The following is an 18,335-nucleotide window of genomic DNA, read 5'->3' on the forward strand; positions in this document are numbered from 1 at the left end:
AATGTGACCGATGCAGTTTTGTGCATGGAGACAGGGTTTTTTTACTCTGTGGGAGATCGTTTGACAGCATCCCAGATTTGTGTGTGTGTGTGTGTGTGTGTGTGTGTGTGTGTGTGTGTGTGTGTGTGTGTGTGTGTGTGTGTGTGTGTGTGTGTGTGTGTGTGTGTGTGTGTGTGTGTGTGTGTGTGTGTGTGTGTGTGTGTGTGTGTGTGTGTGTGTGTGTGTGTGTGTGTGACACACTCACACACAGGATGAATAGTAGCCCTGGTAACAGTGGATCTGGGTTGTGGCGTAGTGGAGAGCAAGGTAGTTCTCCAATCAGAGGATCGGTGGTTCGATACCCAGCTTCGGCAGTCGATGTGTCCTTGGGCAAGACACTTAACCCCAAGTTGCTCCTGAAGGCCATCGGTGTGGACTGGATGATGAATGTTAGTTAGAGTCTGATGGTGGCACCTTGATGGTAGCCTGTCATCAGTGTGTGAATGGGTGAATGATATGTAACATACTACTGATTGTAAGTCGCTTTGGATACAGATTTTTTAAAAAGCTGTGACAGCTCTCTTAAACATACAAGTCGTCTTGGTTTAATATAAAATCTGTTAATTATTTCAAGACGCTTGCTAATAAAATCTATTAAAGCAACAAGTTTTACTCTTTGATTCATTGCCAGAAGAGGAGACCAGACTTCCTCCCATTATTTTCCCGCTTGGTGTGTGTCCATCTTGATTTTGATTCATCCCTGACCCGGTCTGGACCGACTGTCTGAGTCCTCTGCCTCCTTCTGCGCTCCATCCTCCCCAGCCAGGCAGACGCAAAGGAATCCTACCATGAAGGAACGGCAGGAACCCCGGCATGCAGAATCACGGCGTTGGCCGGCCACCATCGCACCGCCGCCAACCTCGATTTCGGCGTCTATGAAGATTGATGCATTGTTACTTTGTCCGCTTAACGAAGAAGGGTCTGGCACGGAGCGGCTTCCATCTGGTCAGCCTCGTCCTGTCTGCCTCGGATGACTGGCTCCGCTGTGCCGTCTGTCTCCTCTGCCAGGGAGACGTCGGGGGGGGGGCACCGTGGCGCGTCCATGCCCGTCCTCCAGCAGGCCCAGCTTGAGCGACGGGGACATGCTGGCTACAAAGCGGTCATTAAGGAAAAATGGGGGAGCTGATTCCGTTCCATGTCATGAAACTGGGACAGGGAGACAATGTATCGGTCACCGCTCACCTGCCTGCTGCCATCACAGCTAATATGTTGGGCTCAGGTGACTGGATTCAGATGAAACTCAAAATTACAGTGTTTGGGATGAAGGTTGGTGGGGCACTTTTGGGTCAAACCAAAGGAATTAGGCCAGATGTGGGCTTGATCACTACTGTTGCCTTGTTGAAGTCATGACTGTGGACAAAAGTTTTACAGAAAAATATGAAAATATCCCATAAATATTCATCTTAGAAAGCACGCCTTAAAGTTGTCTTTAGCTTCTGTTTTGTGACGAGATGGTGGGGGGCTTCGCTGGTATTCGGCACGCCGGCAAAAGTCAGCCTGTTCGTTTAGCGTCGTTGCTGCTGCCTTTTGGCTGCCGGTGGTTCGCGGCTCAGTTCTGATTGAATGAATAAATGCTGCATTCACACTTTGGGCAACACAGCAACAGGCTGTTAAGGCTGTTGTTAACTCCCCTGAGTGCAGGATGAGTCATCAAACTTTTAAACTATTATAAAATAGAGAAAAGACAGGGATTTGATGTAAAACGTACTCAGATCTTTCTTTTAAACATATATTTGGCATATACAAAAAGATAAGGGGGGAGAGCACATCTATTTGTCCAGTAAACGAAGCCAAGACACAGACCAAGGAGAGACTCAACACGGTCAGTTTCAGGCTTGGCTTTTAAAACAGAGTCAGATTGTTGGGAATCATTTTTGCATTTTTACATTTCTGATAATGTTGCACCTAACATGCCGTATTGCAAGCAGTCATGACTGTGATGTGTCGGAGGTTTGCCCAGACTGCAATAAACACTTTTTGCCTGGAGCTCTTCTTCTATCCAGGTCACTCCGGCTGCTGCTTCTTTTACCTTACCTCCCTTGAAATATTTAAAGCATCTTTTGAAAACTCCTTCTGCTGAGTAAATACAGCTCCAGAACGAACCTAACTAACTAACTAACTAGACTAACCTTGAAGTGAGATCGTTTTGTCAACTGCTGTGTCCGAGTTAAAGATTGAACCTTAGCCTCAACTATTAAGAACGGGAAGTCCAGGAAGTGTTCAGAAAAATGGAGACGGAAACGAGAACTGGGAAAAACTCCATCTACTGTTTGACACGATCAAAAGCTCTAGAACACCTACTTAATGGACCTTTTTAGATGATGTTTTTGAGAGTGCTGAAAATCGTCTTATTTCTTTGTTTTCATCGAGTAATGATGTAGCACCATCGCTAACATTGCCCAATACCAAGTACTTATACGATACCAGGGTTTAAAAAAACAACAACTGTTTAACAGGTCGTAACTCCCTCAATAATATAAGATGTTTTCACAATAATATAAAATACATAAGATTACATTTGTACACATCATGATGACGATTATAATTTACCTTTGCCTAATACTCATTTTACTTTGAAGGCGTCATAATGTAACTCAATGCAACCTTCGTTAACGTTAGCTGTTAGCTCCGTTATTTAGCTAAGCACGACTGTGCTGCTCTCCTGGCCAGCTGAGTCATCCGTAGGGTTTTTAGATGCGTCAACAGCTGCTATGTTTATAAATTGGTAGAGTGCTAAAGATGAGGGACTGCTGTTGAGAGCAAAGTGGACTGATTCAAGCTTTACAGTTTATGTTGCGTGAGTGTGTTTGCGAGAACAAGTGACATATTCTGCCATGTGTTTGGTGTTTAGGCGGTGACTTGCAGATGTGGAGAAGAGTGAAGGAGGTGTGTTTTGGCAGCGCAGCCTTGTCCAGACACACATAAAGATGCAGACCTTCAGCAACAAGATGGCCTCGTGCCAAAGGGTGTTGGGGTGAAAGAATATATACTATATCGATTTTTTGATTAATAGTTCATATGCAAAGATTTGTAGCGACAGTGGCTCAGATTGCACAAAATGTAGAGTTGGATGTAACGGGAATGTTTTTTTTACAAAAAAAACACTATACCTCTTTGCCTACAGCTTGCAATGTATTGCAATCCATGAATCGTAGCCCCTGTATCATGATGCGTATCGTATCGACACAATTCTTGCCAATACACAGGCCTACTAAAGTGCCTACCATATGATCTGATGGCTGGTTTGATTCTGGTCATTTCCTCTCTTTCTACCCTATATCCACGTCTACTTCTTTCTCACCTCTAAATAAAGGCAAAAAGCTCCTATCCACTAAGGTTTAATTTCTTGTATTACATGACCGACGGTGTGCACATGATCTGCCTTAAAAGGTTCAATGCCAAAAACGTCATGACCACCCTAACCAGAGTGGTTTCCACCTCAGCCCAACCCAAAGTGTTTCTCTGACCACTTGAATTCAAATACAACACTTGAATTGCAACACACTTGGCGTGTGAATCATTTTATTTAAGAGGCAGTCTTGTTACTTGTTAGTCATAGGATTGATCCCCACAAAAGGCACTTCGTAGCCATGTTTTTACAAGTCTTTCTCTTGCATTCTATCATTGACGCTCTCTTTATTTGACCTCCGTTAGAGTTGCTGTTTACTGCTGTTGAAGTTCAGGCATCTTTGCTGAAACTTTTCTGCTCTCAGTTACTTAATCTTCCTTTCTTTAGAAATACACAGGCTAACTGATGGCCGCCGTGCTTTAGAAGCAGGGCAGTAGAGGAAGTGATTGGACCGAGGCTACCAAAGACCAATAACCTAATGGCATACTAAGGAGCTTTGGGTATTCAGTTTCAGATCTTGAGGGGCATGTGGTGGGATTGTGCGCCAGCCGTCATTACCTTACTGCGGAGTTTAGCGGGGGAAAAAACATGCAGCAGATTTAATGGGCAGTCATGGCACCTCTTCCAATTGTCCATAAATGAAACACTGGATTTATAATAAGTCTTTACTCTTGATTTAGAAAATGTAATTCACCTTCTCAACCTGTTCCCAAACGGCAAAAAAGTGCTCCCTTGAAATAGAGGTTCAGTTTGGCAACATGTCAACCCTCCCACCTTCGATGGCCTGACTCCTCCACAGAGATGGCAGCACACAATGCAGTCCTCGTGTAATCAGTTAACAAAGCGGGGAGCATAAAGTTCTCTTCGGCTCTCGCTCATCTGTACCCTCCATCCCCTCTCTCCTCGCCAGCAGTTAATTTCAGGAGAAGATGATGAGAGTGAATCCATTAGAAAGAGTGTGATTTAGAGGCCTGTCACCCTCCTCTGTTCCCCTCCTCCTCCTCCACCTTATTACAGTCATTCTGTTCTCCCTGGAACGTGACTCATTGTGTGGATGTGTGTGTGTCCCTACGTTCTGCTGTTTCCTCAGAGATATTACGTTTAAGCTTACTCTACAAAGCATCTTAATATAGAAGCTGTACGCTGCTAGCATTTACTGTAATGACCCAACATGATGGAGGGACACAAGCACACACACGCCCAGCTACTCATTAGGCCAGTGGCAGCAAACACAAAGAATGGTGCCAGCATTGCTACCCTAGATGAGGAGGTATCGATCGGCTGGTCGCATCGAGACGATTACTTATTTCTGTGTGGAATTGACTGTATTTATACTTTTGCTGGGTAAAGTACAAAAACCCACAAACACTTCCAATTCCATAGAGAGCTCCCCCTCCCTCTCATTCTGGTACCTTTATTGCTCCTCATAACCTTCTTTCTTTCTCTTTATTTTCTGACTATATCTACACTGTTAGCTGTCCAATAAAGGCAAAATGCCACCGAAATGATTTAATTTAGAATGACTTAAATGGAGTCAAATGGAATCATATTGACTCAATAATCATGTTGCTTCTATTTTGACCCAGGGCCTTGGTGGCATATGTTGTTCTTCTTCTCTCTCTTTACCACCTGTCCTTACTTAAATAATATTGTGAGCTGTTAATATCACTGGCATTAATGCACTGCATGTCCATACATTTTTGGAAAGAAGCTGATATCATATTCTATAGATTTAATCATTTATATCGAGAGGTGTTGGCGGAAGGTGTTTTTCCTTCCCAGTACCTATTCCAAAACTGGAAATTGCGCATTGGCCCATTACCGGGCACCGATCCGTTACCAGTGCATAAAAAACCCCCAAACATTTAAAAGGTCATAATTCCCTGTCTAAGATCTATTTCCCATTGTTTTGAATACATCTCCTTCAAACGACTGTATTAATTCAAGTTTCTTGCCTAAATCTAAATTATAAGAGCTTGTATTTACACATCATGATAACGTTTTAATTAACCTTTAGCTTTTACTGAATGGAGCTTAAACGCATCGTAATGTATCTCAGTGCAATCCCCGTTAAAGTTAGCCATGAGCTCGGTTACCTAGCCAAGGAGGACTGCGCTGCCCACCGGCTGCTAACGGCTAACGTGAACTAGCTCTCCTCCTGCCCATAGAGTTTAACCACAGGTGTGATGTAATAGTTTGCAAACGCACAGTAGTGATCGGCAAAATGTACCGAAGAGGAAGCGAGTGACGCATGTTTGTAGTTTTTGGTTTGAGCTGCATTTTAGCTAGATGTTTAAAAGGTGTTAATGCACCAGCCTCTTCAAGACGCACATGTAATCTCTGTGTGCGACTACATCAGTGAGCGATCTTTTGGAAGCAGCCACGTGCAGCATTTTGCCGCTGAGATAACGGCAGCTAAAGTGACACTGAAATCGACCATCTGTCTCCTTGACAGAGCAAGAGAAGCTCCAGCTACGTTAATACAATATACTGCTGCTGTGCTTATCTGATCCCCGATCAGTGCAACCATATAAGGATTTCTCTGTGAGTGTGATACCCACATGTTAGTGCGTGGAATAACTGAGGGCCCATAAAAGACGACCGAAACTTTTGTCACGTGTCTTTATGTTTCTGTTAGTTCATGGATAGTTATTATTATAGCCTGAACAACTATGTGGTCATTTGTTTCCAATAATCAGCCGTTAAATTTTTTTTAAACATCCTAAACGCATAAAACAAACCAAAAAAAAAGTGTATTGTAGGACGGGGGCAATTAGTCAAAGTAATTGACGTGATCGATTACAAAATACGGCCGTGTTCTTTTAAAGGGAAGTATTTTAGATAGAGACCCAACAATAATAAACGAGCAATACATACATAAAAAAATAATGGTTACATTAATTGATAAAAATATATTTAGATGCAGCCCTAACATATTTTTGTTCCTCTTTGTCTCTTAAATTTTGCTTTCTGAAAACTTCCTAAATCCTTGTCAGCCTCCCCCGCTCTTCCTCCTCATCCAGATCTCTCTCTCTCTCCATCTCATGGGCTTGGCGCTCTGCCAGGCTGCTCAGTGAGATGCATACTGAATCTTCCATTGCGTGTGTGTCAGATTGCTGGACCTCAATGCTATCACCTCTATAAAGTGAGCGTCCCGCGTGCCCCCATTCTGTAGATCTAACGTCACCATCAACTAACTCAGCCACTTGTTTGTGAACATTTTGCTTTAATATGAATGATTGTGTAATCTTGTCCGTTAATGTAACGGTGTAAAATGTTGTCTTTTAACAAAGAAAGTCTTAGTCGACCAAAGCATACGAGATCTGCAAAACACAAAATCACCACTTTAAATCTTATGTTTACCAGAGATGTGTTCATATGTTTCTTGGAGATCAAAATCTAGGATACACATTTTTTCAGACCAAGTACTTACTTACATTTGAGTTCTTGCTGATACCAAGTAACACTATGAGTACTTAATAATACCGTTACATTTTCACCTGATGCACATCACTTTCTGACTGAACAAATCAAATATAGACATGTTTACTGACACAAACAGAGTGTAGTTTGGAAGAGGGACATCGATAATTAACCGTTTACCGACAATAGGAAATTTAACAAATTCAGTAAATCAGTTAAACAGTTTTAGATATATTATAGCTGAGAGGAGCGTCTTGTCACTTGGTCCACCTTAAGTGATCCTAAGTAGTTTCTAGCTTTAGGAACAACCACCTACATTTCAATCAGCAGGTAGCTAGCAAGCAAGCTGCAGGAACTTTGCTTAGGTCTTAAGGAGTTGTAGCATTTATTTACGCGCAAATGAAAAAAAAACCAAAAACCAGTGTGTCACTCCCCTCTCACTTGTAATCGCCATGACGGCGGCTGTGCGTTGTGAGCACATACTATGACGTTTCCCTCTCCAGCCGGTGGGAGTGCTCAGGCCTACATTTCTCTTGGCTCTCCCTGGGCTTTTTTTTTTATTTATTTTTTTTAATTAATACCAACACTGGTTTTATTAACATCTTCTTCCACTCTCCCCTGTGGCAGCTGTCTGTCTGATTACAGAGGGAGTCTGACTGCCACCCCCACCCACCTCCTACCCCCGAACCTCTGAGAGTAAAGGAGGGGGAAAAAATGAACTCAATGCACTCTACTCGCATGTACAGTAGAGCACACTGTGAGTAATGTATTTGTGCTCATTTCAGTACAGTTGAGTAGACATTGGGAGCTTGAGGATAATTGGTGTCCCCAAATGCCTTGCTCTGAACATAGTTACAGCTTATGGATGTCAGCTAAGACTGTGGCTATTTTGGCAACTTCCAGGAGTGTGTAAGTGAGTTTTCATGGAAAAGAGCATTTATTCTTGGCAAACCCGCCTTGTACCAATAAAGGTTTCTTCTTCTGTTTTTCAGTGGGCAGTCATGTATGTTGAGCTCAGAAAAGTAATGCTGGTATCAGGACTGAGGATTTACTGCTTCAACAACTTATGTTTATTAGCATATTTTTTTCCCAGCTCCTGAGCAGGAAGCCACCGCCGACTGATTTTAACGCCAGGAATTGTGACTGTTTCTCCCCAAACTGTATTGAAGTTTTTAAACCCTGGCTGGTTCCCAGGCAGAGCGGCTGACAGAATAAACAGAGACGACTGCCAAGGAAAAAGTTAGCAGCATGGCTGGAACGACCGATGGCCAGCGCCGACTCTCTGCTCTCGCCCTGATGGAACCCTGCTTCATCAGAGCAGTTCAAACCCCGTTTTAAAAGGGCCTGCACACCCACACAGGTCACTTATACCGGCTAATTAGACCTCTGCTCGAGTTGAAGGTGAGAGGAGCAATGCTGGGAATTACATAAAGTCACTGAACTCCACGTATTAATGCGAAAGACAAAGCGGTAATTTGTCCTTTAATTAAGATGCGACACAGCTAAGAGTTGAGCGAGGGCAATGACAATCACAGCCAATCTCCACACGCCCACACAGTCCTGAGATGATGTCTAATCAGCTGAGCTAATTACCTTATTAATTACTCACAGTGTGGGTGTGTCATGGGTCTGCAGGCTGAAGCCTGAAGCCTTGAATGTTGATAAAGCAGAAATGTAGACACCAACAGAGATGTAAGTGCTACCAAAAGGCAACCATTTGTTGACTAAAATCCCTTTTAAGCCATTGTTGTTGTCCGTACCAGCTGTGATGTCAGCAACATGGACCGGCTTCAACCGGTGACCAGATTACCATCAAACATCTGTGTTCAGCAGAAAAATAGTTCCTAAATAGACCACTTAAGTGTGCAATGTGTAAAACCTGGCCACATGCTCCAAATATATAGGGGGCAGCAAAACACCTCTACTACTGGGGCCATACACTAATGGCCATACAAATTTACAGTAATCTACTAACGAACTACCATCTAACAGCAGAGCAGGAATACACTAAATGCAACTAAACTGCTGAAACTGAGAGACGCTCAAAATATTTTATAATAGTAATATAATAATAATCTAATATGATAATCTTCTATCGCGTGGCTTTGGGCTTTGGTTTTTACTGTGACTCTGACTGAGGGCTGTACGCTTTGATCGTCTGTTTATTACATTACATTAAGTGGCAAAAAGGAAAAAACAACCCTCACCTTTGTCTCGCCCTCCCCCTGGCCAGAAGACGACCTTGCGCTCAGCAACTCCCAGCAATGGAGAACCAGTCAGCAGCTCAAGCTTCTCTTAATTTGGCCAGAACAAACTGCAGTGGCGGGAGTCACAGCGGGCTAACCTGTGAAACGGCAGCAACAGGAAGTTTGATGATTCAGCAAGAAGTTGGGGCTGTCCTCCGGGATCAGAACCCTGGTGCTGGGGTTTGCACTGGCTGAATTCAAGTTAACAACTGGAGGTCCGTCTCCTGGAGTTGCCTCACGTTGCCTCACGCTCTTCTTCCCTCTAAGTAGCCTCCTCTAAGTAGCCTCGTCCTCAAGTTTCTGCCACTTTGTATTAAATCTTTGAAAAAATATATAGATACACACGCAATGGATGTTTAATTTCTCAAGCCCTCACTGCAGCTCTGCTACCACCTCTCAAGGTACAAGTGGTATTACAAGACAACACGGGCGGCAGCTCGCTGGTTAGCATGCTGATATCAGTAGACATCTCTGCAACACTATACATAGACGTCTTTGACATAACGCCAACACTGTAACCTCTTTGCATCCCGTTGAGTTCATTTTTTTTATGCTTGAAACAAAAATTCCGTGGATATATGTCAATATCTGTCTTTCTTAGTTTCGGGATGGCTAACAACAGGTTAACAGCGTTCTGCTCGGCCAAGTGGCTGAAATTCTGTCCCCAACAGACTCGCTCATTGGCTGGTTTTATGACTAAGCTGCTGGCGTTCACGGCCTTACTGACCCAGTGGTGTTGTGGGGCTGCTGCTGAGTCATGGAGCTGCCCTGCGGATAACGATGAGGGAGAGTGGGGGGGGTAGATGGGGGAGAAGAGACTCCCTCATTCACAAATCCTTCAGTAGTAAGCCAGACCGGAAACTGCACATGTGGCAGGGGAATAGTGAGGAAAATCTGAGAACATACTCGAGCCACCTCAAACATACGCTGAAAAAAAAGGGATTCGTTGATTCATCTTTTCTTCAGTTGAAACACTCAAATTTCAAATTTGCTCTCACAACCAAGCAATTGATGAACATAAAATTAAATATTTCATTATGAAAATAATTGTAATTTATAGCCGTGTGGATCTTCTCAGAATTAATTTTCATTGTTCCTCAGATTTTCTCTTCTTTTTGCCAGTAAATTTCTAATCAAATACTGGTTTGCTGTTGCTAAAATGGTCAGTTAATGATAAGATGACACATGCCTCCACTAAACTGAATGGAGACATGCTTCCAGCATATCTGAATATATGGCATGAAGCGTCCAGTCACTGAGAACAACACCCGTCGTGTATATCAGGACAGTGAACAAGCTGCAACAATCAATATCACGCGTTCTCGTCACATTTACCCCCGACGCCCCCCCAACGGTGAATTTATAGATTTCGTCATCGAAGTTGACCTGAACAAACAGAACGTCCTAGATTATGACTTTTAGTAACATTTACTTACGACCCCTCAGTTCAGATCCACTGAATTGGTCTCAGTCTAGGCCTGGATGATGGTGACGAAAATGTGCATTCGCAGGCAAGACTTCAACTTCCAGGATTAGCTCAATATCAACCTGAAAAGGGATAAAATTATTCAATTATCGGACCGAATTGATCACATTCTCATAGTAAAACGAGTCATTTTGTGAGGGGGCGTGACGCTCAAAACTATGTTTCCACAATTTTAGAGCCTACTTAGCAGCAACGGCGCACAAAACCTATTAGCTGTTATTCTACTGTTTCTGTGGTGAGAGGAAAACCGATCCGGACTTAATTCAAAAATATATCCCATAAATTATTAATTCAAATCGTGTAACATTTTAACATGAACATTTTTGACGTTGTTTTATTGCCCTCACTGACATATTTCACATCGTAGAACAAAATGTTAAAATCCTTAAGTTCAAAATGCTGACTCATCAAGGTCCAGTACTCATTCTTGCAGCACTCTGTTGCCTCCAGTCCTAAGTTTGACTACATCCCAGTAATGAGCTCATATCCAACTGAAGCAGCAGATGCTCCTTCTATCTGAACCACCAAATGCTGGCCAGACAGTCCAACACGGCTCTCTTTCTTTTGATTTTAATCTGTAATTTTTTTCTACGGTTTTAAATGAGACTCTCTCTCTCTCTCTCTCTCTCTCTGTGTAGCTCTTAAGTTTCTCTCTCTCTCTCTCTCATTTCTCCCATTGTTGAAAAGAAGGGTCTGATGGGCTGCTTTGGGTACTCACTGTCGCTATGTAGAAGGAACTATTACTCTCACTTTGTCTTTAAGACCCCTGTTCTCTCCAGCACCAGTTCTCATGCAGACTTGTTAAGCTGTTTTTGTGTATTACATTTGTTTTTGTGTGTATTACATTTTCTTTTTTACCACACTCTTTTTTACTATCTCTGTCTCTCTCTCTCTTCATCTCTCTCTCTCTCTCTCTCTCTCTCTCTCTCTCTCATTTCATATGGGCTGCACTTCTTCTCCCCCTGTTCTCTTTCTCATGCAGACACACACTCTTTTTACTATTCTTCTTCTCTTTCTTTGACTCTCTCTCTTGCTTTCTCCCTACGTCTCTCTCTCTCTCTCTCTGTGTTGCCTGACCAGCTGGGCGGAAAGAATCACTTGTTTATCTCCCCCGCTGTCCGTCAGGGGGTTCTGCTTTTGCCGTTGCTTAGCAACTGCAGCCGAAGCAGACATTGGCTGCTTGTGGTGTGTGTGTGTGTGTGTGTGTGTGTGTGTGTGTGTGTGTGTGTGTGTGTGTGTGTGTGTGTGTGTGTGTGTGTGTGTGTGTGTGTGTGTGTGTGTGTGTGTGTGTGTGTGTGTGTGTGTGTGTGTGTGTGCCTCCATGTTGACACTGCAGGCTGAGGACAGACAGACTCGTGCCCGTCCTCGATGCTCTCCCACCGCTGGAGAGGCTGCCAGCCTTTGTGCGTCCGGCAGTGGCACTACACACACCTTGGCATTGTTCCTCTTGCGACACACACACAAACACATACACTCCAGACTTGACAGAGACCTACCGATCCTGACTTCCCTCTGCATGTCACTGGCTGCAATACCATAATCCTTTCATTATTTATTTTAAATTCACTGTTCAGTCATGAAATCTTTCTGAATAACCGAGGCATGAAGAATTTGAATGAAGAATTATTAAAACTAAATGGTTGCATTTCAACATTTATGTTGAATTAGAGGGATGCAAAATGTAGGTGCACCTCGAAAAACCCAGTTACTAAATATATTTGTCTCCTTCACAATTCTAATAAAAAGTGACAGGTCATTACAGGGGTCAACAACGTTAGGTCTGTCTGGATCGATATATAGATTCAGTGATCAACGATCCAATAGCTTTGATGCAAAGTGAACACATCGATACATATCATCAACCTATAAGATATGCCTTTATTTTGAAATTCCCGTGGCATGTCTGTCACCATTTCCGTCCACGCAAACCTCCGTCCTACAGAGCCTGGTGATAAAATTGTCAAATCACATTTAGTCGCGTTTTGTAAATTGATATAGATGTAACTGACTGTGTTAAATGGGCATATGATGTCATTTCTAAGGATGCACCTATTTGATATGTGATATCTGATATCGGGCCAATACCGACTCAGATAGCTGGATATCTGTGACAGTGGGGCCTATCTATTAACTTTAATTCTCTGTTTATATATCCTATATACGGAAACTTTATTTCCCTTTTACAATTACGACCCATTTGTTGGTGCGTTACTAGTGTACAATTTATTATTATGATAAATATCTCTTCAATATTTTTTATAGTATTTTTTTGTTGCATTTTATCATATACAGTTAAGAAAGCAAATGTCAAGCCTGATGTTGCATTACAGAAGAAAGAATGATCCCAGGTATCAATATCTGTATCGGGACTGAAAAAGTGCAGGCTTTATAAAATCAGCCAATATCATATTGATGTCCAAAGAATCTATACAATATCATATAGTTGGAAACTACGTTTATGGTGAAACTGACCGTGGACTTAAAACACCCTAATTAGCATAGAAAAATACATCGTCCAACAACCTCGACATTTACTTAAAGTAAGATTTGACTCGACTCAAACCTTCAAGGTTTTCTAGGATGAAGAAAACCCCTAGTGTGAATAGTTATCGAAAGCATAATAAGTAACAGGCTTGGATCGCCATAGCAACTGGCGAGGAAGGGGTCTTACAACCAAGCATGAAAGCTCAAAGACCAGACTAGTTTAAAATATCATCATATCAGAAATCAGACACAAAGCTTTCACGGGGAGCTCTGCACTATGCGCTCCACCGTGTGCTGCTCCCCGCACTTGTAGGCCAGACGTCTTGACCCCATCAAACACCGGGGCCTGTGCTGAGACGCTTGTTGTCGTCTCAGCGCCACATCTCCTCTTGCATTGCCCTCCCGTCCCGCTTAGAGGCAGTCGCGGGCGTCGTTGTGCTGTGGGGACTGCCGGGGAATACTTCTCCCTCTTTTGGAAGCTGCTCTTAAGGCCCAGCAATCCCAACAATCGAGCCCAGGGGACTGCGGCATCGTCTGTCATAACATTAGCACGGAGGATGGAGATTTGGCAAGCTGTGTGTGTGTGTGTGTGTGTGAGTGTGAGTGTGTGTTTTGTAGGGCCAGTGCCCTCCTCTCTCTCCTGAAACCCTGCTACCAGCAATGAGGGTTTGGGAGGCAGGCATGTCTCCGGGGCAAGAGTCGGTCCTCCCGCTCCACACTGCCTCCTCCTGTCCATCTGTCACTGGTGGAGAGAGTCAGGAGCTCAGGTTTCTGCGAGCCTCAGCATCCCTCAGCCTTTTTTAATTGTCTTCATTTTTACACCGCCGTTATTATCCCTTATGTAACCCGATTAAGCCTCCTCCGGCAGCCTACGGATGAAAGCGCCGGCCCTGGATGATAATGAATGGGAGCGCGCCGTCTGCAGCGCTGCCTCACCTCAGATGACTCTCAGCAGTGTGCATGTAGTGGGAGTGATGGCGTCACGCAGCCCCTGTTATAAATATTGCATCTCTCTCTTCTCTCCGCGCCGGCTGACCTCACTTCACATCGCTCAAGACCTAAATCCGCTCCACCCACAATCCCCAGCGAACGCCGTCTTCCTCTCTGTTTCTATGTGGTTATTTAGCTAATGGGCTGCTTTAACGCCCGGCGCATGTCTGTCATTAAACATGGCGTCGTTGTCGCACTCATCCATCTGTGTTGCCAGTGCCTTGCAGTGATTGGTCAGAAAGTGTAGGGGAGGAGGGGGGAAGAAAGCAGTTTACTGGACCCTCTGCACACTTCATCCATCTCACTTGCACCCTGTCAGTAGATGTACTAGTTTCTGTAGGACAAGTCCCATCTAAAGCTCCAGCTGCTCAGCTGTGTGTGTCAGTGCATGCTGGGAATAAGAGTACAGTGAGAGTTGATTCATATTGTCCTGTAATACTGGGAATAAGGCTGAGATCGGTACTTGGTACCTTTCAGATCGACAGAAGTAACCCAATACCAGTAGTATAGAATCCTGCAATCCATCATTTTTGTTCCCAGAAAAAAACACTATTTGTAGGGTTTTGCTTTGGTGTGCACTTTGGCCAATTGTGGGGAAAATATGTGTCTGTCGTGTGAGCTCAGCTACTATATGGGAATATACATGTTTTATAACTTTTGGCTCTAAGTCACACCAGGTTGGCTACCAGGTGCCACTTTTTTTTTTTTTTTTTTAAGCAAATGCAGCCTTATTGCAGCGTAGTACCAGTGTAAGGTGGGGGACTCAATGGAGGCACCACATTGTCATCTTGGACAATGTAAGATGTTACTGCAGAGCAAAGGTCACGCTCACTGATGTCAAGATGTAGGCATGTGATGATGTCATACAAGTCCTGCTAAGGCTGCTTTGCCAAGCAATGTCAATGAGAAAGTGACTCTACTTCTCTCTTGATTTATCCCCTCAGTAAACATTGTAAACATGAGTTTATGGTCTCAATATCTAGTTTCAAGTCTTCTTCAATTCAACATGATATTCTCTTAGTAAGTTATGGTCCATTTAGAGTCAAATAGACCATAAAGCAGTGTATACTTTAGGACATGATTTTGTTGTGCAAATGGAAAAACAATTTTGGTGCTTGTGGTACTGTAACTCACAAATATGGGTCTTTCTTTTTTTTTTACAATGCATTAAAAAAAAAAGTGTTCTCAACACCTTCATATTTCCAAAACATATTGGTAGTGGTTCCAAAATGTTGCTAATCTCCTATAAGCCTGATGTTCAACGGATTTGTTTTTGTTGTTGTGTTGCAGGCCAGAAAACGTGTCTCCACCTCCATGGCGTGTTCCCGTACATCTACGTCCCGTACGATGGCCACGGCCAGGAGCCGGAGCGCTACCTGCGGCAGGTGGCCTTCAGCATCGACAGGGCCCTCAACGTTGCCATGGGAAACCCCGCCTCCAGCGCCCAGCATGTGTTCAAGGTGGTGCTGGTCTCTGGCATGTAAGTTACTCGTGATTTACTGGTCTTACCAACACAGCCCAGCTGATGGAAGCAGGGATTTTCTCGCAAAGAGCAGTGTGAAAACGGGACCGCAGGAGCCTTTTATTAAAATTCATAAAATAACAAAGGGGGAAATCTTTATAATGAATGATCCATGTTTACATGTTAACGTGGTCTGTCTCTTGTCTTTCAGGCCTTTCTATGGCTACCACGCTAAGGAGAAGCACTTTATGAAGATCTATCTGTACAATCCTCAGATGGTGAAAAGGTAAGGTTACGTCAGATCGATGCACTTTAATGTGAATGGACATCATACAAAGCCGATGTCGCCGAACGGCACACGGCGTGCGCGCCCCTCTGCCAGCTCACTAAACGGAACTCAATCGTTGCGTATTCAGTTGTACAAATTGGTCGTGTGTGTGTGTGTGTGTGTGTGTGTGTGTGTGTGTGTGTGTGTGTGTGTGTGTGTGTGTGTGTGTGTGTGTGTGTGTGTGTGTGTGTGTGTGTGTGTGTGTGTGTGTGTGTGTGTGTGTGTGTGGCGCATGGAGGCACACAGGACGAATGTGAGTTATTTGCCAGAGCGATCGGCGTTAGTGGGGACAAGGTGAGTGGAGTTGTGCAGCCGAATTGGTTCCTTGGCAGAGAGCTGAGTGAGTCACAACGATGGAGAGAGAGAGAGTGAAGGGAAAGAGGAGAGAGAGACTGGGGAAAAGAAAGAACAAGGGACCAAGGTGAAGAGAGATTTAGGGAGAGAGGACGGCAGAAGAGGGAGGTAAAGGAAGCAGAGGGGTAAAAAGAGGATGAAGGGGAGAAAGACTTGGAGTGGCAGGTCCAGCGGCCCAGCGTCCCACCCCTGTTCTCTGATCACTCAGTCAGGACGGAGATCTGACCTTTTTAAAGGGGGTCCGTGACTCCAGGAGACAGAGCTTAAACATCCACACAGAGCTGCTCTTCATCCATCAAACCACCATTTTAAATATAAGCTTTTCACTGGTTGAGGATGGCTCTGGAAAACAAGTTTCTTTTTTTATTTCTATGTGGACATTCAGCATAGATTATAATGAAAGGCTTACCTTTTATATATTTGCTGACGTCTGAGCCTGTAAAAGGAGTTGTATAACGTCTTGTGTAGCTCTGAGGAGCTCTCCGACTCTAAAGGCCTCTTTTAATAAACGCATTTCATCACAAACAAACTGAGGGTACTACGATATCGAGCTGATACTGACTCAAATAGCCGAATAGGATATCTGTGACAATGTTTGTATACTATACGTATATACGTTATAAACTGGAATTTTTCATTCCTGTTGTTGACCAATTTGGTCACAATTGAATAGTAATTCCTGTTAATATTGAAGATTGTTTTTGCAGAGTTGCTGCTGTACAACTGATAAACAATTCAATACATTTATATCGATGTATTTATTTGTTACATTTTGTTGTACAATGGTAAGAAAGCAGCAATATTTAAGTCAAACCTCTCTTCCACGGAGTGAGGAGTACACTTTATTAAGTAAACACTGGTATCTGATCGGTAATTGGTATTGGGACTGAATAAATAGAAAATAAACAATATTAAAATGCAAAAAGATCAGCTTTGTCAAATCTGAGAAGCTACTGGTGCTTGGAAACGAAAAATTGGAACAGAAACAGAACTCCTGTGTTAAAAAAGGTTGGATTATGTTACCTTAGACAGTGAAATATGTCCCAGGAAGTCCACTTGCAGTAACAGATTAATGCGTTTAAACGCTTGACAAAACACTGCACAACAGTTTGTTATACCCATACGGGATTTTAAAGTCTCTGGCAAGTTGTCATGGCAGCAACTACTTTATCTTTCATCATTATGACGTTAAGATGAACAGGGTTCGTGTTACAAAGTAATCTTCCAGGAATGTGTGTTTGCACTTTTTTGATTTAGCCAATGCAGCGTCTTGCCAGATGACAAGGCATTCCCATTCAAGTCCCGGTTAGCTTGTTAAAGTTACATCATAGAAACTTGCAGAGCCGTTGACTGCAACGATCAAATAGAGTGAGATCGGTTGTTTCCAAGTTGTTGTCACGTCAGCCTTTCATTGATCTCAACGGGACAAACTAATCTTCATCTATTCCATCACAGCTACACCTAAACAACCTGTCATTGTGTAGCTTAGGAAAATTGACTGCTAAATTTGTGTTATTGTCTTTAATAAATAAGCGTGTGTGTTTTCTCTTCCCCATGGTGACAGATGTGTTTCATGATGAAATATCCTCCGTTTGTTGCAGGGTGTGTGAGCTGTTGCAAAGCGGAGCGGTGATGAACAAGAGCTACCAGCCTCACGAAGGCCACATCCCCTACCTGCTGCAGCTCTTCATAGACTACAACCTGTACGGCATGAACCTGCTTAACTTGGGGGCTGTCAAGTTCCGCAGGGGCCAGAGCAAAGGTGAGGAGCAAAGACAACACTTGTCCCTCAACCCCATGACTCAAGGATAGTTTATTGTCATCATGCAACAAAGGGATATGCAACAAAATGCAGTTGTAGCCAATTTGCCACACAATAAACAAAAAACACAGTAGTGCATTATTGTAGTGCATTTTTTAAATTTTAACAGCAGCAACAAAACAATATTTGGGCATTACGGCTGGCTTCTTAACCTTAAAATTTCGCCCTCAGGGAAACATTGTACATCAACTTTGACAATGTTTGAGCACCAAGCCTGCCTCCTCTCTTCCTTTTAGCCACCTTAAATAAAGGCTCACCTCAAAATGATCAATATCAGTTTAAGTGTACGGTATGCCTTGAGTATTTTAGTCTGTGTTTCTGACAGGGAACTGAAGCCGTTATCTATTGGATT

At 43.3% G+C, this 18,335-nt stretch overlaps 1 protein-coding gene across 3 annotated transcripts in view; it reads left to right on the forward strand.

Moving 5' to 3' along the window:
- The window catches only part of rev3l (REV3 like, DNA directed polymerase zeta catalytic subunit), a 68,760-nt gene that overhangs the window by 15,594 nt on the left and 34,831 nt on the right, over positions 1–18,335 (forward strand). For all 3 annotated transcript variants that reach the window (XM_054618040.1, XM_054618041.1, XM_054618042.1), the window contains exons 2-4: positions 15,308–15,497; positions 15,691–15,765; positions 17,763–17,923. In XM_054618040.1, the coding sequence (XP_054474015.1) occupies positions 15,308–15,497; positions 15,691–15,765; positions 17,763–17,923 (426 nt within the window). The remainder of the gene's footprint in view (positions 1–15,307; positions 15,498–15,690; positions 15,766–17,762; positions 17,924–18,335) is intronic.

The sequence above is a fragment of the Anoplopoma fimbria genome, chromosome 18, assembly GCF_027596085.1.
Source record: "Anoplopoma fimbria isolate UVic2021 breed Golden Eagle Sablefish chromosome 18, Afim_UVic_2022, whole genome shotgun sequence".
Taxonomy (NCBI): domain Eukaryota; kingdom Metazoa; phylum Chordata; class Actinopteri; order Perciformes; family Anoplopomatidae; genus Anoplopoma; species Anoplopoma fimbria.